At 28.4% G+C, this 27,020-nt stretch overlaps 1 protein-coding gene across 12 annotated transcripts in view; it reads right to left on the bottom strand.

Annotated features, from left to right (window-relative positions):
- Nucleotides 1-27,020, bottom strand: part of LOC122503691 (homeotic protein antennapedia-like) — a 306,715-nt gene that overhangs the window by 9,974 nt on the left and 269,721 nt on the right. For all 12 annotated transcript variants that reach the window (XM_043614328.1, XM_043614326.1, XM_043614329.1 and 9 more), the window contains one exon: nucleotides 15,872-17,109. In XM_043614328.1, coding sequence (XP_043470263.1) covers nucleotides 15,872-16,667 — 796 coding nt within the window. In that variant the 5' untranslated portion in view covers nucleotides 16,668-17,109. The remainder of the gene's footprint in view (nucleotides 1-15,871; nucleotides 17,110-27,020) is intronic.

Raw genomic sequence — 27,020 nt, 5'->3', positions numbered from 1 at the left:
CCAGATAAAATATGTGTTTAATATGAAAACAAACGTGACAAATTAATTCTTACCTACACCTCAACACTCGAAACAAATCGTATAAACTTTCAAGATAGTGAATGCCAAACGGATTGAATAACAATCGAACGTGTTTTACATTCACAACCCTGACATTTACACCAGGTTGGAGAGTACCTCCTCTAACATGATCTTCCATTATGGCATAAATCATTACAGCATGAACGTTACAGTATAAACCTTGATGTAGTATAAACCTTATAGTATATAAAACTTATTATACAAATAGCTTATAGTATAAATATAGTATAGATATAGTATAAATATAGTATAAATATAGTATTAGTATAGTACAAATATACTACAAACTTCATGGTATAAAAAGTCCATCAGAGTACAGATCAAAAATACAGCCACAGAGCATGTGAATCCACAAAATCCGAATAGAGCCACTAATGGAAATAATACAACAACAAAAAAATCGTCTCCACGAATTCAACCACCCAGTTTGAGATGTGTGTGCAAGAGAGGAAAAAAAGTTGAGTTTAAAGAGAAGATACTTTTTCTTATTCCACCGGAGTGTGACTCAGTTGAATTGGTATGAGTGAGAGAGGAGCGCGGCATTGCGCGCGTGTGAAGCAGGTCGATAACAAGAAAACCTGGCTGCTCGCGGCTTATGTTGAACAGTTTCAAGCTCTATGCGGACGAAGGTGACTTTAAACGCGGAGCAATAAATTAACGGCGTTGGGTTACGCAAGGATCAAATGTCCCCTGGAGTATAACCGAGAGATTTATGAGTCTGCCTTCACTGGCGCAGCATGAAGGAACAGAAACGGAACAGAACAGAACATACACAACCGTTCGCTTATTATAGGCTAGTTGCTCCGCTTCTTCGTTGACTTTTGCCTGCTTTTGCCGCTTCAGGATATACTTATATACCGCGCATGCAACTTTTATTTCAAATTAACAACTGGATTTATTTTGTAATCCGCACCAATATAAGACCATAACAATAATTCTTAAAAATTACAATCTCTTCACTTCCACTCTTCTCTTCTCTTCTCTTCTCTTTTTTTTAACCTGAAAGTATCAAATTGCAACTAATCGATACCAAAAGTGTTCTAATCATAAACTAATCCAAATTTTGGTATCTGAAAATATTTTTGAGGCATTTGTTCATTTTTGTATGTTCGTGTATAATTCTGTCTATATCTGGAAATCTTGTTTTGAAAACAACTTATTTTTATGAGGGGAATGTCACTTCCTTTCAGATGCTATGCAGTATTTTTAGAATTTGAATAAATTTTCGAAAAGTAGGAAAGAAAATTGGCATATACGTTATGATAATACAAGAAATGAAGACATTACTTAAACTCAACACATTACTCGCAACCATAAATTCTAGTTGAATAATTTGGCTACACGCATAATGGACACAAAAGCTGTTGCCTCAACATTCAAATGGTGTCTGCCTGAATTATCAATCTTTCCCTCTCTCTCTCTCTCGGATGATGAACTAATGATGACATCATTGTTGCTTTCAGAATCTTGATGACATTGTTGTTTCGATATCAGACAATTTGGAATGATCTATTGTTCGAAAATACCTTCTAGAATGAGCATAATAGTATTATGGATATATGGATATAACTATAAACCTATATAGCCTAGAAATTCTGTCCTAAAGATATGCTATCCTACAGATATACACATTACAATAATGGAATGGCTAGAACAAGTAAAAGGGTGTGGCTCTTTTCCATGTTCACGTCTATTAAACAAAGGATTCTGATTTTTTTTTCTTTCTTTCTTTTTCGAAAGAGAGAAATCCTAACACCCTCCCTCCGAAATTCTACAAGTCGTGTATCGCATGGTGGCCAATATACACGCTATGGCGGCCCTCAGAAGCAAACGGTCCCGAGTTTCTCTTGATCATTCATCATCGTCATTCGTTCCTCCTCTCCCCAACTTCCCTCCTCCAACTTCTGTCGAGAATCTCTCGCCTCATTTTCTCCTCGTTCCCTCCCTTTCTTTCTCTTTCTCTCTCACACACATACTGCTTTCTATACTCATCTACAACATCCCTTTTTGAATATCACCGGACGCCGCCATCACGGGATTATAACGAGAATACAAAGTTTTTTTGAGACTCGAAAAATTCTGATACCCATGATCCCTTAGGGTCAGGTAGAGCATGCCAACACATGGCCTCTTATTCTCTCCCTCCCCTCGAAAAACGCCATCCGGTCTTTTTAACGCAACCTAAACTTTCAACAAAGAATCAAAAGTCAATGAAATTCGAAAATAATTCGAACTTTTAGGAACAATATTCTATGCTTATAATAATGTTTTATTTATCCAAAATCAAGTCCTTCGGGAAATAATTTTTCACTTTTCTGTAAAACAAGCTTTTTTAAAGTCTAGACGGAAAAGAATTTAGTCGAAAAAACTAGTACCATATTAAGTGGAAAGTAGTTAAATTACTTTTTTAGTGATGCTAACAATGTATAGTAACTTCTACTATTTTTTATGTAGTTAAAAAATACAGTTCAGTTGACTGAAAAAAGTATAGTCAAAGTACAAAAACCGAACCACAAAAACTAAAATTCAGTTGAGGACCTACTAAATTATTGAGAGCAGTTGAAAAATAGTCAAATCTGCTAGAAATTTCGTTTGAGTGTAAATTTTATTTTTCGAGAATGAAACTTTTTCGATAATTTCTATAACAAAAAAAGAAAGAAAGTAAAAAAAATAAAGAAAGACAGAAAGAAAGAAAAAAGAAAGAAAGAAAGAAAGAAAAGTTGTGATCGAAAAGAAAAATTCTGCTTTTGAAAAATAAATTTTCTTTTCGAAATGAATGTTGGATGTATATGAAGAATATGTATGGCAATTTCGACAAGTGTATAAACATGATTTAACGGAAGCGTTATTACACTCTATAGTGTGGAGCATACTTATTTATGGGGGCATACTCAATGTCATAAATCTTATCATGAAAGATCGCAATTACCTCGCGCATATTAAAAGCCCCTTTGCTACCAATCACACTTTTTTTTTGCCTCACAAAACAATCCTTCATTTTCAAAGTTTACGGAATGAAAATTGTGTAGTACGTAATCTGTATTGATATTAGTTGTGATTAATAAAAACTGTGATTAATAAATAATTCCTAACCAACTTCAATTTATCACTAATCTATATCTAAACATTCTTCCACTCTAAATTTCATCGCATATAACTTTTTTTTAATTTATCCTCCAATAATTATTATCATTGACTTAAAACGTCCTTAAATTGATGTTCCAAAGTTTTGAACTTTTAAATGAACGAAATTTCCTATTTAAACAGTAGTTTTTAAAATTACTGATCAAAAAAAGAAAAATATTCAAAATTAAACATTTAAGTAAAAATTCTTTTTTTACTGTAGAAAATAATTTTTTTTTTTAAGTACAAATTAAAAGGAAAACAAATATCGTCGCGTTCATTTGAAAGTTCGAAACTTTAGAAGCATGTCAAATTGAACGAAACATTTTCCATTAAAAGTTGAAACTATTTTCGAAAATATTTGAGAAAAAAATACATGCTTGGAATAAGAATTGAAAAATTCAATTTTATATTTCGAAACATTGTAATTGTGTGACGAAGAAAAGTTAGAGGAAAAGTAGGAAAAGAAAAGTAAGAAGCCAATCATTTTAAGTTTATTATTTTTCTGTTATTTTTACCTTAATTATAAATTTCTGTTTTAACATTAAAACTAATGTATTTTTATATCCGAAAATTACAAACTTAACCGAAAATTGTTTGCTTCACTTCTCTTCGAAGCCCGTTACAAATCAATTTTTTGATAAGTGACGCAAAATTATTGTAAAAAATTTCAATTTAAAGAAGAAATGAATCAATTTCATTCGTCAGAACTTTAGGAACATCCAGAATTTTATTTCTTGACCTGAACTTCGAATTTTTTTAAAACTAACAACAAAACCAAAAAGAAATACCAAAAATACAAAATCACAAAAACCAGTTAACTATATCATCTACAAAAAGAAACCAAAACTACTTTTTCTAAGGGATATTAAATTATTAATTTGTATTAATAAAACCAAACCAATTTTCCTCTTTTCGTATTTTTGATGACAAGTAAAATAATTAAAAAACATTTCTCCTAAGGTTATAATTAATAATAATTAATACATATTAATAAAACAAAATCAATTTTTCTCTTTTCTTGTACATTTTAGATGATAAATAACATAATTTTGTAAACACGAAGAAAAAAAAAGTTCCTCCCCAACTCTAAATGATGTATCATCGCCTTTTAATTCGAGAAATATATTACAACTTGCGATAATGCGATCAAATTTGATTGTCTTGTTAATAATTTCTTGTGAGGGAAAAATAATATATAATGAAAGGGTCGTTTAAATTCTTTGTTCTAACACGCAAATGTCATTGAAAAAAAATGACTGAAAATGTTATTTGACGAATCGACCAGAACTTGAAAATTGATCATTACAAATTTACAAGTTGAATAAGATAATTTGCTCTCATAAAATACATACGCGCATAGAAACTCCGTGACCACAATCGGTAGATATTTATCATAAAATTTTTCCCGTCCTAATCACTAACCGATTTAGAATATTTGCCAGCCTATGAATTATTTATTGAAATCGATAATTCTCTGTTTTAAAAATAAATATTTATATATAGCTATTACATTTTTCTTGATATTCTATAATATTTATTCCCAACTTTGGCCAAGATCTGCATGAAAAATGGAATAAGTAAAAAATTGTAGCGGTAGAAATGACTATTTTTATAAATAAAATTTACAAGTAAATTAGTAAAAATTACTATTTTTTAGTAAAATTTACTAATTCTCTACTCTCTGAATTTGAATGAGTAAAAAATTGAAAATGTTTACTAATTTGAATTAGTGACTGACTTTTTGCTTTTGAATTAGTAAAGTTTACTAATAAATTAGTAGAAATTATTATTTATTAGTAAAATTTACTAGTTCAAAAGAAAAAAGTCAGACACTATTTAAAATTTACTAAACATTTCGAATTTTCAACAAATTAAAATTCAGAAAGTAAAGAATACTTTTCCGAGGACAAGTACCAATTTATAAATGAACGATCCTCTTTTATAAATGCCGAAAAGGAATTTTCAAAGTTGAGGGAATTCCGACATTTTCGTATAGCGATAAGTGCTTCGACGCACATGATCTATAAAATTGTGTTATGCATAATTCATAAGATTGCTTTTATATAGCGTCATTTTGCAACGCGTTCGCGTATAAGGTTTTACAAGGATGAAAGGGGAAAGAGAAGAAGTGAAGAAGAGAGGGAGAAGAAATATTGTGGTGTGGGATTTCGAGATCACGCACACCTTAAACAACCACGTGTCGACATCTGTGAGCATTTTCTGGGACCTACTCTATTCACCAGTAGCGGACCTCTTATCGGCTAAATCGGCTTTTAAAACCTGCTTCCGAACATAACCGAGAGATGGGACGAGTTTATGATTCTGATGATTCATTTCATTTTGTTTCTCGATTTTTTCCTTCTTCTTCTTCTTCTTCTTCTTTTTTTTCTTTTTCTTCTTCTTTATTATATAATTTTACATTCTACCTTTCATATAATAAACAAATTTTTGTTCATTACAATTTTTGTAAATTGAATTCGGACAAAATCGATAAACTCAAGTGGAAAGTAAATTTAATCAACATCAGGTAATATGACGGTAGAGCAAGAAAATTTGAGGATAAATATAAATTTGCTTAAAGATTAAATTTCAATCTTTTGAAATTTTTTTAAAAAATAATTTTTATACTCGAATGAACGAAATCAATTTTTTTTTATTTTAAAGTTTTCAAGTTTAAAGTGAATATATTTACCTAAGAGAGCAAAAGTCAAAGTGAAACTTTTTATTCGCACCAAAAAAAAATTTATTTGAGTTAAAAAAAATTATATTTGCTTCTTAGAAACCACAGATCGATTTATTTGTTTCAAAATAAAAATTTTGTTTAGCATAATTGAATGATTCTTTGGAGAAATAAATTTGGAAGCAACTCAAATTTTTTGGACCAACTCAAACTTTTTATAACCAACACAATTTTATTTGAAAACTTTTAAACTTGTTAGAACAAGTTTGGACTTATTTGAACCATTTTAAAGTTATTTGTACCAACTCAAACTTATGTCAACCTATTCTAATGTATTTAGACTAATTTTAAACTTATTTGAACCAATTCAATGATATTTGAACCAACTGAAAGTTATTTGAACCATTTACAAAATTATTTGAACCACCTCAAACTAATTTGAACCTATTTCAAACTTATTTGAACCAAATTAACGTTATTTGGACCAACTTGAAATTATTTAAACCTACTTTAAACTTGTTTTACCCAACTCAAACTTCTTTGAACCTATTTGAAACATATTTCAACCATCTTAACAATTCGACCGACTTAAAATTATTTGAACGTTACTCAAACTTATTTGAACCAACTTTAATGTATTTGAACCTATTTTAAATTTCTTTGAATCAACTTAAAGTAATTTGGACAAACTTAAAGTTATTTGGACCTTTAGTTGAACCATCTTAATTTTATTTCAACCAACTCAAAATTATTTGAACCAATTACAAAGTTATATTAACCAACTCAAAGTAATTTGAACCTATTTCAATCTAATTTGAGCCTATTTACAACTAACTTTAATCAATTTAATGTTATTTGAACTAACTCACAATTATTTATCCAAATTTTAAAATTATTTGAACAATTTAAAAGTTTTCTTGACCAACTCAAACTTATTTGAACCTCCTCAAATTTATTTAAAACAATTTTGAACTTAATTGAACCGCAATTGAACGATGTTTGGACAAACTTAAACGTATTTCAACCATCTCGAATTTATTTGAACGTTGTTTCAACCAACTCAAAATTATTTGAATCAACTCAAAGTTATGGGAATTAATATCAAAATTATTTGAACCAACTCAAAATAATTTGAACCTATTTCAAACTTATTGGAATAACTTAAAGTTATTTGGACAAACTCAAAGTTATTTGGACCTATTGAAAACTTAGTTAAACCATCTTAATGTTATTTGAATCAACTCAAAATTATTTGAACCTATTTAAAATTTAGTTAAACCATCTTAATGTTATTTGAACCAACTCAAAATTATTTGAACCTATTTCAAACTTATTTGTACCAACTTAACGTTATTTTACCTATTCTAATTTATTTAGAATAATTAATTAATTAATTCTAATAATTAATTAATAATAATTAATTCTAATTTTAAACTTATTTGAACCAACTTAATGTTGTTTGAACCAACTCAAAATTATTTGAACCAATTACAAAATTATTTGAATAATCTCAAAGTAATTTGAACCTATTTAAAATATATTTGAACTAACTTAACGGAATTTTAACAAATTTGAAGTTATTTGGACCCATTTAAAACATGTTTGAAACAACTTAACAATGTTTGGACCGACTTAAAGTTATTTGAACCTATTCTAATATATTTACACTAATTTTAAACTTATATGAACCAACTTAACGTTATTTGGACCGGCTTTAAGTTATTTGAACCTATTTTAAACTTGTTTTAACCAACTCAAACTTATTTGAACCTATTTTAAACTTGTTTTAACCAACTCCAACTTATTTGAACCTATTTGAAACATATTTCAATAATCTGAAAAATTCAACCGACTTAAAATTATTTGAACGTTATTCAAACTTATTTGAACCAACTTTAATGTATTTGAACCTATTTCAGACTTATTTGCACCAAGTTAAAGTTATTTGGACAATCTCAAAGTTATTTGGACCTATTTAAAACTTAGTTAAACTATCTTAATCTTATTTGAACCAACTCAAAATTATTTTAACCAATTACAAAGTTATTTGAACCGTCTAAAAGTAATTTAAACCTATTTCAAACTTATTTGAGCAAACTTAACGAAATTTGGACTTATTCTAAGTTATTTGAACCTATTTATAACATATTTGAACCAACTTAACAATTGGACCGACTTAAAGTCATTTGCGTGACAACTTAACGTTATTTGGACAAACTGGAAGTTATTTTTATCTATTTTAAACTTGTTTGAACCAACTCAAAGTTTTTTGAACCAACTCAAAGTTTTTTGAACCTATTTATAACATATCTGAACCAACTTAACAATTGGACCGACTTAAAGTTATTTGAACCAACTTAACGTTATTTGAATGCTATTCAAACCAATTGAAACCTATTTAAACCAACTAAAACTTATTTGAACCAGTTCTAAATTATTTGGACCAACTCGAAACTTTGTTGCATCAACTCAAACGTATTTGCATCAACTCAAACTTAATTTAAATCAAACAAAATTCATTATTCAAACAAATAAAATCGATTTGACTCTACGACAAATATTTTTCTTTCTTCCGTCACAGTTTTTCTAAGGATATCAAATTGAGACAAAAAAAAGTATCAAAATAGTTGCGAAGCAACGTTTTGATACGTTTTTTGTCTCAATTTGATATCCTCAGAAAAACTGAGGATATATAATGTTAAATATAGAAGAAAAAATTCACTTTCACTTTCACAATATATTCAAGTGGAAGAAACGACACAAATCACTAAAATTATTATCAACGATCACGCAGGGACAGAAAACACAAATGAGGATAAGACGACAAGAGATAAATTTTTCGAGACGCGCATCCGGAAGTTGACGACAGACTGAAGGGTGAAAAGAGTAGAAGAGTAAATTTTGCGACAAGAAGAAGGTAAATCCGACCTGTAGATGTTGAGCAATATAGGGACAGTAAATTTTATGGGATTTTCGAGCAATATAGGCCCACAGGGGGGTGACAGAATAAGGGCATACACAGTAGGGGTGTTTAAACCTGTACTCGCTTGTCTTTTACCAATATAACCTGAAAATCCCTTCGAAAAACCTCCTTTTACCTCAATATCTTCCTGCGTAAGAGTTACGACCTTGCCTATTATCACTTCGTTATGGCCATCATAAATCCTTGCGGGCCTGGGTTTTTGCTCTCTCTTCTATACGGTCTCTCCACCACAATCGTTGCACCTCTTTAAACTTGCGATCAAACTCGAGAAACTTTTAACCAACTTCTTCACTTACTCACTCTTCATTTAAAACTTCTACAGCCCCCTCGAGTATATTTTAATATTAAAATGTATAATTTCAAGAAACGTTTAGCTAATTTTATATTCACTCGACAAAAAAAAAAAAAAAAAAAAAAAAAAATGAGGAGTCAGTTTTCATTTACTATAACATTTTTCCCCTTTCTTTCAATGTAAGATTTATTTATTTGATTTTATTCTGTTTCTGACACTGCACATCTTCAGTTCAGACAAAAAATTAATTATGGGAATTATGGTTAACGACTAGAATCAATTTTACCGAATTTTTTTTTACTTTTCTATAAATTTTATACATATTTTTCGAAATGTAGGAAGAGTCTGGCAAAGTATGGGCAAAAGCTATGCCGCTTTTGCAAAAATTGAAATAAATTTGTTACAAAAATTTTAATTAATTTCCAAAAAAATGATAATAGCCATTGCCATACTTTACAAGATTTTTGCTCATACTTTAAAAAAATTATTGAAAATTGCACAAAGAATAATATGACCGTTTCCAAAGCTTTGCCAGACTTCTGTAACACTTCGAAATATTAAATTTGATTTCAGACGTTGGCATATAAAATAATAACAATTCGTTAAAATAACCGAAAAATTTAACAAAAATTAGTTTTAGAAATTGCATTCTTTCAATAGTTTGAAAAATGTGTAAAATTTGATAAAAAAAATATAAAATTTCGGAAAAATCAATTCTAACCGTTGCCCATTACTTTATTAAACTCTTCCCTTAGTTCGGAATTTCAATTATTTAGATATAAAAATAAATAATTTATTAAATAATTGAATTTTTCTTGAAATTGAATACAGAACTTTACCAAAATCTTTGAAAATAATTGAATTCTTTCGAAGAATTTTAATAAAATTTTTAATAATAATGACGTTTTTTGAAGAATTCATTTAAAAATGTATTAAAAATAATTGAAATTAAATTAAATATTTTGGGCAATTTTATTGAAATAGTAGATATTGAAAATAATTGAATTTCGACAAATTTTTGTATTTAATTAAATTTCTACAAAAAATTAAAAATTTTTTTAAGATAATTGAATTCTTTTGATTAGTTATGAAAATAATTGAATTTCTACAACGAATTTTATCAAAAAATTTTTTTAAATAATTGAATTTCTGAGTAGAATTCTATTATTTATAAAAGTAATTGAATTCTTGCGAAGAATTTTATAAAAATCTTTTAAATAATTGAATTCCTGTTAAAATTTTATTATTTATAAAAGTAATGAAATATTTGCAAAGAATTTTATAAAGTTTTTTTTTTAATAATTGAATTTTTTTTAGAAATTTTATTGAAATAGTAGTAAATTGAAAATAATTGAATTTCGCCAATATTTTGTATTTAATTTAATTTCTACAAAAAATTTTATTAAATATTTTTAAAATAATTTAATTCTTTTGATTTTTTATGGAAATAATTGAATTCTTTCAACGAATTTTATCAAATTTTTTTTTAAATAATTGAATTTCTGCGAAGAATTTTATTATTTATAAAAATAATTGAATTTTTGTGAAGAATTTTATAGAAATTTAATTAAATTTCTACAAAAATTTTTTTTCAAATAATTCAATTCTTTTGATTTGTTATGAAAATAATTGATTTTTTTCAATGAATTTTATCAACAATTTTTTTAAATAATTGAATTTTTGTGAAGACTTTTATAGAAATCTTTTTAAATAATTGAATTCCTGTAAAGATTTTATTATTTATGATTAAGTAATTAAATATTTGCAAAGAATTTTATGAAAATAGAATTCAAAAAAGAATTCAATTGAATTCTTTTACGAAATTTTTTATTAAAATAATAGACATAGAAAATAATTGAATTTCGCAAAATTTTGAAAGATAATTGATTTCTTGCGAAAAATTATAGAAAAATCTTTTTAAATAATTGATCTCTTCTCGAAAATTTTTGTGAAAATTGTTCTGAAATAATTGATTTCCTGCGCGAAAATTTTATTATTTAGGAACATAATTGAATATTTGCAAAGAATTGTATAAAAATGTAATTTGAATAATTGAATTTCGAGAAATGTTCAAAAATAATTGAATTCCGAAGAAAAATTTTATTATTTATAAAAATAATTGAATTCTCGCGAAGAATTTTATAAAAACCTTTTAAAATAATGGATTTTTTTCAACAAATTTTGAATTTAAATTAAAAATTTAATTAAAAAAAATAAAAAAAAAAATAAATGATTAAAAAATCAAAATTTAATTTAAATTTAATTAAAAATTGTATTTTAAATAATTTAATTTCAGTGAAAATTTTATTATTTCTGAAAATAATTGAACATTTGCAAAAAATTTTATAAAAAATTTTTTTTTAAATAATTGAAATATTTTAGAAAAATAAATTTCGAAAAAATTGAATCTAGCTGTTGCACATTTTTTACCAGACTTTGTCTTACTTCGTAAAATAAAAAAAAATTATGAAGAATTAAAAAAGTTTACAATAATTAATTTTATTCGTTGCGAAATCCTGAAATGTTTGGTGTTTTAAAGGAAAAACCACCTGTTGCATTAAAAATTCGCCAGTATAAAAAATTTGGGATTTGAAATCAAAGCAAAATTCTACGTTCCGGTAGAATTTTACTAAAGAAAAATTGCCAAAGAGAACAAAGTAAAATTTACTATATATAGTTCTTAAAACCAAATTATGAACTTGAAGAATAGAAATTACAAAAGAGTCTCCTTATTTCATAGACTTGAAACAGAAAACACATTATCGCCAGCTAAAATCAAAAAACTTATTGTAAAAGTAAATCAATTTGAAATGCATGAAAAGTTCTAGATAAAACTAAAAGAGGAATGTCAAAGTATATATATATATATAGAGAGAGAAAGAGAGAGAGAGAGAGAGACAAAGGTTTCTCTCTATATGCGTGGTGAAACATACTCGGCTAAAAGGTCGAAGCAATAAATAACTCGCATTTCTGGTATGTCTAGAAAAGTTTGTGACATTATATGCTTATACCCTCCCGATTTGCAACCGTAGAATCTAGTCCAGTTTTACACGCGTTTTGTTGCATAAATTCGAAAAGAAAGCCGCGTGTGTTGCTACCTGATTTACCTGCGAGAGAAGGTTATATACATATTCTTTATAAAAGTATTACAATGTCTTTTGAACGAATTTTACAAAATCGAGTCACGTATCTCTTGGCAAAATGAGTCTTTTATATTTTTGCAACAGGTCGTTTGGTCATTTAGAAATCGTATTAATAAATTACAATTTTTTAAAAGAGACGAGATTAGATATTAAATCTTATACTTGTAAAGAAAAATTTTATATATGCAATGAAAACAAAAAGAAATCGCATTTGGAAACTACCGTTTCCAAATGCGGTTTCTTTTTGTTTTCTATATATTTCAAACTTATCTTTGTACCAACTCAAAGTTATTTTAGTCAATAAATATTTTTTTATTATTGGTTATTTGGACCAATTGAAACTTATTTGAACCTATTTGAAACCTAGTCGAATTAACTTAACATTGTTTGAACCAACTTAACATTGTTGAAATCGACTCAAAGTTATTTGAACCAAATTCAAACATATTCGAACCAAATCAAATTTATTTGAACCTATTTCCAAGTTTTTCTAACAAACTTAACGTTATTTTGGGGCAACTCAAAATTATCTAAACCTATTTAAAACTCATTTGAACCAACTTAATGTTATTTGAACCAACACAAAATTATTTGAACCCATTTAAAATTATTGAAACAAATTAAAACTTATGTGAACCATTTAAAAGTTATTTTGTCCAACTAAAACTTATTTGAACCTACACAAATTTATTTAACCCAATTTTGAACCTAATTGAACCAAATTAACGAAATTTTGACCAACTTAAACGTATTTCAACCATCTGAAAGTTCTTTGAGTGTTATTCTAACCAACTTAAAATTATTTTTAACGTTATTTGGATGAACCAAAAATTATTTGAACCACCTCCAAGTTATGTGAACCAATTGCAAAGTTATTTGAACCGAATTAAAGTAATTTGAACATATTTCAAACATATATTTTAACAAATTTAACGTTGTTTGAAGAAACTCCAAGTAATATTTTAACTTGTTTGAAAATTATTTAAACTAACTTAACAATGTTTTGGATCGACTGAAAGTTAATAAAACCAATTTTACACTTTTTTAACCAACTTAAATTTATTTGAACCTATTTTCAATTTTCTCTAATCAACTTAACGTTATTTGGACGAACTCAAAATTATTTGAACCGAATTAAAGTTATATATATCAATTTCAAACTTATTTGAACCTTTTAAAAGTTGTTTTGGACAACTCAAACTTATTTAAACCTATACTTAAAATTTAAACAAATTTTTAAATTACTTGAACCAATTTAACGATATTTGGACTATAATTTAAACCTATTTAAACAATAAAAAATTTATTTGAATGTTACTTGAACCAACTCAAGATTATTTTAACGTTATTTGGACCAACTTAAAATTATTGTAACCAACTCATATAGTTATTTGAACTTATTTAAAACATATTTGAACCAACTTATCAATGTGTGGACCGACTTAACGTTATTAGAACCAATTTTAAACTTTCTTTGAACCAACTCAAATTTTTTGAACCTATTTCCAATTTATTTTAATCAACTCAATGTTATTTGGACCAACTCAAAATTATTTGAACCGAATCAAAGTTATTTATACAAATTTCCAACTTATTTAAACCATTTAAGCTATTTGGATCAACTTAAAATTATTTGAACTATCTCAAAGTTATTTGAACCTAATTAAAACATATTTGAACCAACTTTACGTTATTTGGACCAACTCAAAGATACTTGAACCTATTTAAATGTTTGGATTGACTTAAAGTTATTTAGCCAACTCAAATTTATTTGAACCTACTTTCAACCTATTCTATTCAACTTAACCTTTATTTAAAACAACTGAAAATTATTTGAACCAATTACAAAATTATTTGATCCATCTCAAAGTAATTAAAACCTATTTCAAACTTATTTGAACCATTTAAAGTTGTTTTGTACAACTCAAACTTATTCACATATAAGTTTGAGTATTTCAACCATCATAAATTTATTCGAATGTTACTTAAACCAATTCAAGATTATTTTAACGTTATTTGGACCAACTTAAAATTATTTGAACCATCTGAAAGTTATTTGAACCTATTTTAAACTTCTTTGAACCAATTTTACGTTATTTTGACTATCTTAAAGTTACTTGAACCTATTTAAATGTTTGGACCAACTTAAAGTTATTTTAGCCAACTCAAATTTATTTGAACCTATTTCCAACTTATTCTATTCAACTTAATGTTATTTAAACCAACTGCAAATTATTTGAACCAATTCAAAGTTATTTAAACAAATTTCCAATTTATTTGAACCATTTAAAAGTTATTTGGACCAGTTGAAACTTATTCTGAACCTACTTTAATTTATATTTCAAACAATTTTGAACTTATTTAGACCAACTCAAAGTTATTTGAACGTTATTTTGACCAATTTAAAGTGACTTAACTTTATTTTAAACATATTTGAACCAATTGAATCTTGTTTTGTCCAACTCAAAATTATTCAAAGCATCTCAAGGACATTAAAACCTTATTTGGACCAACTCAAATGTATTTGTTTTAACTGAAATCTACTTAAATCAACTTTTAAACTTATTTGAACCAATTCATCGATTTTTGAACCAACCCAAAATTGTTTAAACTAAGCCAAAGTGTTCTGAACGTTATTTGGAGTAACTTCTATGTTAGGACCTATAGGGAATATCCTAAGAGCTGCAGCAAATGATATTTGCGGTTAGTTTATAAACAACTTAATTTTTGATAGACATCTGTACGTTTTAGAGTATATAAATGTTGTCTATCTTGATATAGCATGACACCCATATAGATATATCCTAAATATATTCATTTACTGTCAGGACCCAGAACCTAAGAAGTAACCTAGAAAATATCAAGCAATATTTCCGTTTATTTTACGGACGACTAATTTCCGGATAAACATATTTATTCCTAGAGTATATAAATGTTTTCTATGTTGATGTAGCATGACAACCATAGTTATATCCTAAATATCCATCTACTTTAAGGACCCAGAAGCTAATAAATATCCCAGGAAATATCAATTGATATTTCTGGTCATTTCACAGATACCCTAATTTCCGGTAGTCTGGGGACATCTCTAGAATTTAGAAATGTAAATCCTATAGAGTAAATGTTGTCTATGTTGATGCAGCATGACACCCATAGATATCCTATATAAACAGGTTCTTCTAAGGATATCAAATTGAGACTAGAAACGTACCGAACATTGCTTTGCAACAATTTTGATACATTTTTTGTCTCAACTTTGATATCCTTAAAAAAAACTGTGTAAATATTCTTGTATACTGTTAGATCCGTGGACCTAGAACCTAAGAAATATCAAATGATATTTCCGGTTATTTTACGGAGGCAGGGATTGAAACAACATCGATTTAATCTTTTTGGTGTAAAGTTAGAGTCCAATTTTTAAAAGTTTAGAAGGTACAGGTCGACGACCAGAGATGTAGGTTGTAGCTTAGTTTTTAGTTTGAAGGTTGTACCTAAACTATAGTTGTAGGTTTAAGTATAGATGCAGCATGAACGGATAGGATAATATGAATAAAAAAGGTACTCACCAAATTGACTCCTCATCCAAGGATACAACGGACTGGGAAGATTCGCCGAAGCAGCACCCTGAGGATTGCTCTGCTGCTGTTGTCCAAGCGGTGACGCGACAACACCTTGATGCTGCTGCGTTTGCGATTGTTGTTGCGCGTGCATTGCAGCCGAAGGTGCTTGACTACCTGCCTGTTGTTGCTGTTGCTGCTGATACATCAAGTGCTGTTGCTGTTGCATATGGGGATTGTGCTGCGGCTGCTGATGCTGTGACTGTTGCGTTTGCATATGTGGATGTTGGGTGTGCATCTGATGATGTATCTGTGAATCGACGAGGGGCGGACTATCAGGGCCGTCAAGTACGCTGCCCTGGTGGTCCACCGCAGCCGCTTGGAGTTTGCAACTCGCGTAGACAATTGGTGTCGAGGGATGTCCATTTGGCGTTGGCGTATGGCCCATGTGACCCATTCCTGAGCTCGGCGATGTCGACCTATAGCCGGACATGCCATCGAGACTGCCGTGCTCCTGCTGTTGTTGATAGTAGGCCGCGTTTCTAATGTCCATTCGATCGTAGGGTGGAAACCTTGGATAGGGCATGCCCTGCTGTCCACCGGCTCCATAATGATGGGCTGGCACAGCCTGTCTAAGCAGACTTGGGTCACAGGGATCGGCGCCCTGTTGGGGCTGTTGGGTGACGGACTGGCTTTGCTGGGGCACTTGGACGGCAGCCCCATAATGATGCTGGTGCTGATGGGGATTGTCCACCCCGCCATTTCGCAGGTCCGGGATATAGGAATTGGCAAAGTACGAACTCATGCTACTGTCACTCGGTTAGCCGCACCTCTTCTCTCCTTCGCACTTTTCTTTTTTAGCTTCACTTGTTTTTTTTTCTTCTTTTGTACTCTGTCTTGCTAATAACACTGACCACTTACACCACTACACTTTTTTTTTTTATTCTTTCTTGCCTTTTCTGCACTATAATAAATAGCTATCACACTGTTACGCGGGATCACTTATTAATCATTTGAGACTGGAATTATCACACTTTGGTTCACCCACTAAAAGGAGAACTGAAGCACTACAGAACCGTTAAGTTACGTGCAAAAACAATTTTTTTTTTTGCAAAATACACCAGGGGAATTTTATTTGTAGTCAGAGTTCTTCTTTTCCCTCGGTGCGGTATCCTCGTTCAAAGTGACGAGCCGCTCTGGACGTCTTTTGCTTTTCTGTCCAGCACGCTGACGACGCTAGGCCGCACCTGTAACACATGATGAAAACAATTAAATTCAATCAATTCTTTTTCGGCATTTGTTAAAATAATAAAATATTTGTTCAAAATTTGATGATGAGTTGAAAAATTTTTGCAAATCTTTGTCTCTGTTTTATGTGAACGCAATGGGACTGACAGTTTCTGAGTGACAGCTGCCGAGAGGTATTATACACACACGTGCTCGTCACGCTGACGGCCATCGCCCAGACAGTGTCTTCTGTGTGGGCGGGATAAAAAGATTTTTAAACAAGGGTAATCCAGATCATTAGAGAATCATCATGGCTACCAATGTTTCTTTCAGGATTTTGCGGATTAATATCATCTTCCGGGATTGTTTTTTTCTTTTTAGGAGACCAGAGAATTTCAGAAACAAAATTAATAGTTTTCTGCGGTGTTTCTCTCAGTATGTATAAATGTAGAATTTTATAAATGACTGCTGGAAGTAAAAGGGGGGGACACAGGACAAAAAATTAACGGAAAGACTTAATCATCATGCTTTAGAATAGGATTTTAAGTCTTCTTTTGATTCTCTATATTTTTCTGGTTGTTGAACATTTGACAATTTTTTGGTACCGTCACAGTTTTTCTAAGCATATCAAATTGAGACAAAAAACAAATCAAAAGCGTTGTGAAGCGACGTTTCGATTCGTTTTTTGTCTCAATTTGATACGCTTAGAAAAACTGTTCTCTTTGCACCTAAACTTGCAACAATATTGAAAATATTTCCTCAATTTTAGAAACTTTGCTGCAATTTTTGATTCTATGTTGGACATTAATCTCTCACATCACACCCTAAAAAAAGTAATCACATTAAAGGATTTTCCTCTCGTATATTATTTGCCAATTTATGGTTATGAGCTGATAAAAAAAGCAATTATAATGCACCAAATTAAATGTTTTCAATGAAATAAATATAATTAATGATTAATAATAATTAATTACTTACATTACTCTCTTAATCTGAATTAGTAAAAATGTTTACTAATTTGAATTAGTGACCGACTTTTTACTTCTGAATTAGTAAAGTTTACTAAATAAATAGTAATTTCTACTAATTTATTAATAAAATTTACAAATTCAAAACCAAAAAGGCCAGTCACTAATTAAAATTAGTCAAAAATTTTCAGTGTCTAAGTTAAAATAAAAGAGAAAGTCAGAGTTACAATAAATTGTATAAAGATAAAAGTCAAAGTCAAAATCTTTGAAGTCAAAATCAAAGTTATCATCCGGATGCTAGGAGGGATATTATTATTAAAAATTTAAATATTGTTATTCTGACAGTTGGCAGTGTCTAAAGTCATATAAGAAGAAGAAGAAGAAGAAGAAATGAAAAATTAAATTATCAAAAATTGATTATATTTATAAAAAACAAAAATGTAAAAATTCATGTGTATAAATGCAAAAACTTTTTTTTTTACTTATGGTCATAATAATTATAAATTGATCATTCATTAGATTAATTATGCCTGTCAGAAATCAGGGTTCTTATTTACACTTTCAAGATTTATTTCATAATTGTAATTATTATAGAGGAAATATTTAAATATAATTTACAATTGTAATTAAAAATTTGTAATTAAGAATTGAAATTATTAGAGAAAAAAAAAGAATTAAAACGCATATTTCTTAAGGACAATTATTATACAATTTACAAGTGGAATTTTTTTAAACGAAAAAAAAGATTCGAAGGAGTATTTGAAATATAAATTTTCTGGTCCTCTGTGAACGGAAGGACGAACACAAAAGTCATGAGGTTTGAAAAGGGCCAGTGACTTGTCGATAAACGAAAGATTCTTTCGATCCTTCTATACCGACTACTGACAACATCTCTCTGCTTGAAAGATGTAGGAACGATCACATGTTTCACTTTTAAATTCTACAGATTTCGCTGCGACAATCTTTTGAATTTGAATTTTGTAGATTTCCAATATTTTCGAAGATTTTAAGTTATTTTCCAAGAATTTCAAATATTTTCTAAGAATTTCAAAAAAATGTATTCATGTGTCAATATTATTATTAATTATTATTATTTATTATAAAACAATGAAGAATTGCGAGTTTCGTAAATAAATAAATAAATTTTTTTTAAAATAAAATATTGTATTAAATAAATGTTTAGTTTATTCACAGTTATTTATTATTATATTTTCTTCAGTTATTAATTTATAGCGATAGATAATTTATTTTTTATTTATTTATTTACTAACCGGTTAATAAATTACATATAAAAATAACAAATTAGTAAATAGTAACTAAAAAAATGCAAAAAATAATTTCTCGTAAATCGTAATATACTGAAGAGTAAATAAAGTATAACTTATACAAAGTAAATATGTAATTAAAAATATATTTAAAACAAGTGAGAAAAATTTTTATTGCCGACTAGGAAAATAAACTTTGTGAAATAAAATATTTAATAAAATTTACAGTTTATTACGTTCAGAAGTGTTTGTGTATAATTAGAAGTGTGATCTATAGTTGGCTGGTAAATTATCATTTTTATAGTTAAAAATATCAACATTTCAGAAAAAGGTTAATTAGTTTGATGACTGCGTTTTATATAGAGACAATTTTAATTAACAGAGAAACAGAAATACTTCATTTTTTTATTATTTCCAAAATTAAATTATTTTTTGTTGAAATTTTTAAATATAATTATTCAAAACTATAATCATTTTATTTCAAAATAAAAATTTTAATATTATTACAATTATTATTTATTATCTAAAATTTTAACTGAGATTCAATTTTTATTGAAAAATCAATTGTTATTGATGAGTTCTACTAGAATTCAATTATTTAGATCCAAAACTATATAATTTATTAAGCAATTGAATTTTTCTTGATAATGAATACAGAACTTTATCAAAAATTTAAAAAATAATTAAATTCTTTCGAAAAATTTTAATAAAATTTTCAAGAATAATTGAATTTTTTTGAAGAATTTATTTAAAAATGTACTACAAATAATTGAAATCCAATTGAACATCTTGTGCAATTTTATTAAAATAGTAGAGATTGAAAATAATTAAATTTCGATAATTTTTTGTATTTAATTAAATTATACTACAAAAAATTTTGTATAAATTTTTTATAATAATCTAATTCTTTTGATTAGTTATGAAAATAATTGAATTTTTTCAACGAATTTTATTAACAAAATTTTAAAAATAATTGAATGTTTGAGTAGAATTTTATTATTTATAAAAATAATTTTATTCTTGGTAAGAATTTTATAAAAAACTTTTTAAACAATTGATTTTATTCAAAAAATTCTAAAAAAATGGGTTTAAACTTTTAAATAATTGAATTCCAGTGATAATTTTATTAGTTATAAAAATAATTGAATGATTGCAAAGAATTTTATAAAAATCTTTTAATTAATTCATTTGCTTCGAAAAATTTTGAAATAATATTGAATCCTTGAGACGAATTTTATTATTTATAAAAATAATTAAATTATTGCGAAGAAGTTTATAAAAATTCATTTAAATAATTGATTTTTTCGAAAAACTTTATGAAAATTGTATATTTTAAATAATTGAATTCCTGATGTGAAAATTTAATTATTTATGAAAATAATTGAACATTTGCAAAAGTGAATTTTATAAAAAATCTATTTAAATAATTCAATTCATTTGTGAAATTTTTTATCAAATTAAGAGATATTGAAAATAATAATTGACTTTTGAAAATTTTTGCATTTAATTAAATTTCTAAAAAGATTTTTATTAAATTTTTATAGAATAATTGAATTCTTTATTGATTACAGTTATGGAAATAATTAACTAATAACTAATTGAATAGTTTGATAGAATTTTATTAAAATTTTTTGAATTATTTCTGTAACAATTTTTAAAACATATTTGAGAATAATTTTTTTATTTCGAATTATTAACAAATTTAAAGTAGTAAATAGTAGGTTTTAGTTATACTATATATAGTAGACAAGTTCGATGCCTGCACTAAAGTATATTTTACATTTTTTATTAATAAGACTTTTATTATTAATTATTTTCTGTTACATTTTTATTATGTTATACTATAATTGTTAGTCTATTAAAATTTAATATTTATTCATAAATAACAAACTATAATTTTTACAAAAATAAAAAATAAATTTTCAATTCCATTTCTAATTGGCGCGTGAACCTAACTGCTGATGACATGTACTTCTCTCTTTCGAAAACAAAAGTACGATTGTAGATATATCCGCATGTGAATAGAATAAACGCGTGGCAGGTATTCGCGTATATATATACATATATACACATATCTGGCGAGAGAGGAAGAGAGAGAGAGAGAGCTCGAAGTGAGGATCGCGGGGGTTGTCGAGAACGTAATATAGAGGTGAGAGGTTGCCGGGGGTAAAGGGTTTGTCGTCCGGGAGGATGGGGTATGGACCCATGGGAGTTTTGCTGTATACACGAGAACAGGCTCGGGTCGGACGCGGGACGATCGCGATTAACATTCCGGCCGCTAGCTCGCTGTTCGCGCGGCGCTTTCATTAATTCCAGCGTATTGATTCCCCGGATTGATGAATGGCCGCCGATAGCGATTCTATGCTCTGCTCTCTCTCTCTCTCTCTCTTCGTCCCACGTATAAATACTGCCCTCCCTGGATTTGAATTCTATTCTGACTTTACCTTTAGATATTTATTTTTTTATCCTCTACAAGTTTTTTTTTGGGGGGATTTTTTTAGTTTGTAAAATTATCCCATTTCTAATTGACTTTTGATATTAACACGAGATTAAGAATTTAGAAAACACAAGATTAAAAATTTAGAGTCACAAAATTTATCTCAATTCCAATCAAAGTTTAATTTTTATATCAAAAGCGACAAAAAACGAATGAAAAGTGTTGCGAAGCAACGCTTTGCAATACTTTTGATTCGTTTTTTGTCAATTTTGGTATCTTTAGAAAAACTGGGAAAATACCTTCAATTACAGACAGAATTCAATAATAATATTTGAAAGCAAAATGTACAATAGTATATCGAAATAATATAGTTGCAAATTATTGCGGTTTGTAATTAACTGCTTTTGTTTGCAAACGGTTAATAATGAACCGTTTATGTTTACAATCGGTTTATAGTAAGCCGCCTGTGTTTACAAACGGTTCATTATCAACCGCAATCGTTGCTGAATTTGGAATTCGCCAAGCGCAGGAGAGGGGGTAATGAGTGCAAGAGAGAAGTCTTCGTTTTTCTCTCTCTCTCTCCCATTACCCCCACTCTTGCGCTCGACTGCGCGATAGTTCTCTGCGCATCGGCCCCAAACGGCTCACAGTAAAACTAATGAAAATTATTCTTTTTTTCTTCTTTCCTTGCTATCTTTTTTTATTTTCATTCTTAATTGCTATCATTCTTTCGTTTATTCAATGATACTTATCTTTGAATTAAAATGGAAGAAAGAAGGAAAGGAAAGAATTATCTTCAAATGAAAAAGGAAGAAAGAAGGAAAAGAAACAATTTCTTTGAATGAAAAAAGAAGAAAGAAGGAAATGAAACAAATTATCTTTGAATGTAAACGAAAGAAAGAAGAGAAATAAAGCAAAAATTGAAGGAAAAAACCAGGAATATTTCGAAAATTGGGTACATTTTTGAAGACTGCTGTACAAGAATAAGAACATAAAGGGCCTAGAATTTGGATCACCCGTTAGATATGAACTAGGCCTCGTTGAGTGGCGGCATCGACCGGAAAAGTCATAAACCTTAATGGTCAGCACTTTGAAGGATTAAGGAGTTCTTCAATAGACTGGTAGATGGCGATAGAGATAGTAGAGGATAAGAATGAAAAAAACGGGGTGGAGCGAGCTTGACAGCTGGGTGGGTTCCAGGCCAAGGTGATTGAAAAGAGGGTGGAGCGTCACGTGACGCCATCACTGGTTATGGAAGATGACGTCACTGAACTATGATGGCCTCTATTCGTCAAAGTTGCCACACTCCACTTCAAAAGGGTTTTTTTCCCTTCTAAACCTGGATTAATACCACAAATTTTAACATTTTGCCTCGCTTTTTGTTAAAAAAAACTATTTTACATCTTAAGTATTTTATATATTGACCCCCTTAAAGTATTATTTACCCCCCCCCCCTACCCCCTTTTATCCCAAAAAATCGTTTTTTTTTAAATATTTTGAATATTTACTGAAAATTATTCGATTCTTTTTGATAATTTTCTTAACTGAAAAAGAACCGAATAATTTTCAGTAAATATTCAAAATATTTAAAAAAAAACGATTCTTTGGGATAAAAGGGGGGAGGGGAGTAAATAATATTTCAAGTTTTTCAATTAATTGAAAAAAAGTTATTCAGTTATTTTTCATTTTTTTTTTCTCTAACTGAAAAAGAACCGAATAATTTTAGTTAATTTAAAAATTAACAATTATTAATTGTTATTAATTTATTTAAAATTTAAAATTCCTTCTTTAAAGAAAAAGATTCGTTGTGGTAAATGGGGGAGGGGGGGGGGGGTAAATAATATTTCAAATTTTTCAATTAACTGAAAAAAAAATTATTCGGTTCTTTTTGACATTTTTTTGCTTATGAGTAAAAAAAAAGTATTTTTATTGAATATTTTTAGTAAAAGTATTTTTTTTATATAAAGAAAATAGTTTTACTAAAAACTTTTAATAAAAATACTTAAGGAATGAATTGTATATATAAAAGAGATTTGAATGAAAATATGGGAATATAATATCAGCTGAGAAGAAAGAGACATTTATCACTATACGTTTTCAAGTACATGGCACGCTGTATATATATATATATATATTTATAAAATTGAGAAAAAAGAAATAGTATGGGAAAACAAGCTTGAGAATGTATATTTACAAGTACCTCGTGGACAGTCTCGCAAGCCCCTAAAGACTATTGGGCCATAAAAGGCACTTGGATGTGACAGTTATGGGACAAGGCGCTCGTGCGAGCTGTTGGCACGCCTTAAAACAGTCATAAAACATAAACGAGTCGTAAAATTTAATATACAGAAGGCACTATAACAACAGATTATGCTTTTAATATTACACTTTATACACAGATATATACTTCATTTTCACACCTACAATTAACCTTCCAATTTGCTCTGACACAATGCTCTTCGTCAAACACATCGTAAAATGCTAATTTGGAAAAATATTCTACTCTTCAGAGTTCGAAGTGAATGGTCCGTTACGTAATTTAACATCCGGGGGAGAGCATTCAAGGTTAAAATGTCATTGTATCGAGGGTTTTTAGGAATTACGAAGAGTGGATACAGGAAGTGAAGGAAGAAACGAAAAAACACATGTACGGAAGAAAAATGAGATATAACTTTAAACTGGTAAATTCTTAGTGATTTGTGTATTTTTCCTAATATTAGAATTAATTTGTGTTTTACATTCCAGTTCGTTCGTTAACACAAGTTTTCTTGAAAGTACCAAATTGAATCAAATTGATATCGAAAATTCGGCTCGATTTATATGATTTGATTCACAATTTTGATATCAATTCGTTACGAGAGTCAACACAGTGTTCTTGAATGTATCAAATTGATATCAAAAATTAGGATCAATTTTTCATTTGATACACGCATTTTTGCCATCAATTGCAATTTGATACTTTTAAATTAATAGCGGCAGTGAAAAAGTGTTTAAAAATTGAATATATGCGGTGTAAAGTGAATGCTGCGAAACAAATGGTGCGGGATTAAATGTAGTTTATACAAAAGACCAATGTAAGTTCTGTCAGTGTAATAGAGGAGTGAGTTGGATATCGGTAAACACAAGAGAAGAGCACACAGAACAAGCGATCAGCCAAATGCTAACATGCATATGCGATTAGCATAATCGAGTCGAGCAGAGAACCAGTTTGCAAGGACGCTTAAAAGCGGCCGCCAATGGCTTATGTCGCTCCTGGCACGTTCAATGCATCCGTAATTCCATTTCCCCTACTACGGAATCAGCTGTGAAACTCGATTCCACTGTCAATTCAACTACATTCTTGGTTTAATAAGAAAGAAAGAAAAGAAGGGTTTTGTAGGTTAACTGAAAATATTTTATAAAATAATTATATATACGAATTCTGTTTTAGATGCTGTTTGTGCGGATCATCAACGGCGGACATACGGACAACGTACGGAATAGTTTTGGTGTATGAGAAAGTTGGTAAGTTTTAACAAAAATGAGAATGTATTTTATTTTTGATAAGGTGGAAAGTAAAAAGTAACGAAACTATACTTTTTACTGCAGTATAAAGTATAGTTTAGTTACTTTTTACTTTCCGCCTTGTGACTGACAAGAAATATTTTTTGTTTCAGGTGCAGCAACATTGAAAATTAGGACAACAACATTATTTTTAGAACAGTTCCTTCGGAAAACGAAAACGTACTTCCGACACTTAAACTTACTAAGGACAAGCAGCTTCATCATCTTTAAAAACGGTTTCTGTGAGAAAACCAAATCGTAAACATTTTAAAACAGTTTAAAAATCTTCAGAAGAATCACCAATTTACCTCAAAATGCAGCTTCATCATCTTTAAAAACGGTTTCTGTTAGAAAACCAAATCGTAACCATTTTAAAACAGTTTAAAAATCTACAGAAGAATCACCGATTTACCTCAAAATGTATAGCTTCATCATCATTAAAAACGGTTTCTGTTAGAAAACCAAATCATAACCATTTTCAAGAATCGTATACCAAGTACTTCGAAGAAAACATCAATTTAGTGTAGTTATTGTAATAATTAATTAATAACGTCAATGGAATTAAATAATAAAATAATAAGGCAGAGTACAACTGTATAATTCTTTCTTAAACCCTAAGTGCAGCTTAATCATCTTTAAAAATTGGTATATTAGAAAACCAAATCGTAACCATTACTTTCTTAAGAATATACCAATAAGTGCGCTTCTGAGAAATCATTTATTTAATTTATGTTATTTTAATAATTAATAATGTCATTCGAAATAATTTTTTTTAAATAAACATACAGTTTTGGTATGATCAAAAAAAATTATTAAAGTATGTTATACTTTAATAATTTTGCCAAAAATGTTTTCTAAACAAGAAAGATGCTTAATCTGATTGTTTAACAAACTCATTTTCTCGAACATGATAAAATCCATTATGTGTATCTTAAGAACAGTGATTTGAATCATTATACATACTTGTTATGATTACAGGTTAGGCTTTATTAGGTCATTAAGGTAATAAAGAAGTGATTAACTAGCTGCTGATATTAAAAGAGTCTTAAACGCATAATAAATTCACTTATACAGATTATCGCTGGTTTACTATCGCAATTTATATCAAGATGTAACTAATAAATTATTAACTTCTTATATACTGAATTTAAACAATTTTTTTCTTCTAAAATACAGAATTGTAATAATTTATTATCTCCTATTCTTACTATTCTTAATATTTCTTTACTCTTATCATTTTTTGTTCTTATTATTATTCTTAATAATTTTAATCTTAATAAACATTACAGAATAATTTTTTTTTCACCTTTCTAATCTTTATGAACCTAATAAACATATTATACTACTATTATTATTGTTGTCACAGTTTTTTTTCTATCAAATTGAGTCAAAAAACGAATCCAAAAGTGTTGCGAAGCAACGTTTCGATTCGTTTTTTGTCTCAATTAGCTATCATTAGAAAAACTGTTGTATGATAAATTAAATTATCAGATGGAAGGTTTTATTATTATTATTATTACGGGGAATTTAATTTCAATATAAATCATAAGGCATATATAAAATTTTTTGTGTAAATATTCATATATGTGAAAAAAATTGAGTAATTTTAAAAAAATATGTTCCTGGAAGATTATTATATATAATGAAACTATAACGATCCTCATTTATCTTCATTTTTCTATCAGAATTTTTTGTTTTTGTTTTTTTTTAATACAAAT

The sequence above is a fragment of the Leptopilina heterotoma genome, unplaced genomic scaffold, assembly GCF_015476425.1.
Source record: "Leptopilina heterotoma isolate Lh14 unplaced genomic scaffold, ASM1547642v1 Lhet_268, whole genome shotgun sequence".
NCBI lineage: Eukaryota > Metazoa > Arthropoda > Insecta > Hymenoptera > Figitidae > Leptopilina > Leptopilina heterotoma.
The sequence above is the reverse complement of the archived record's forward strand: the minus strand, read 5'-3'. Positions and strand labels throughout refer to the sequence as shown.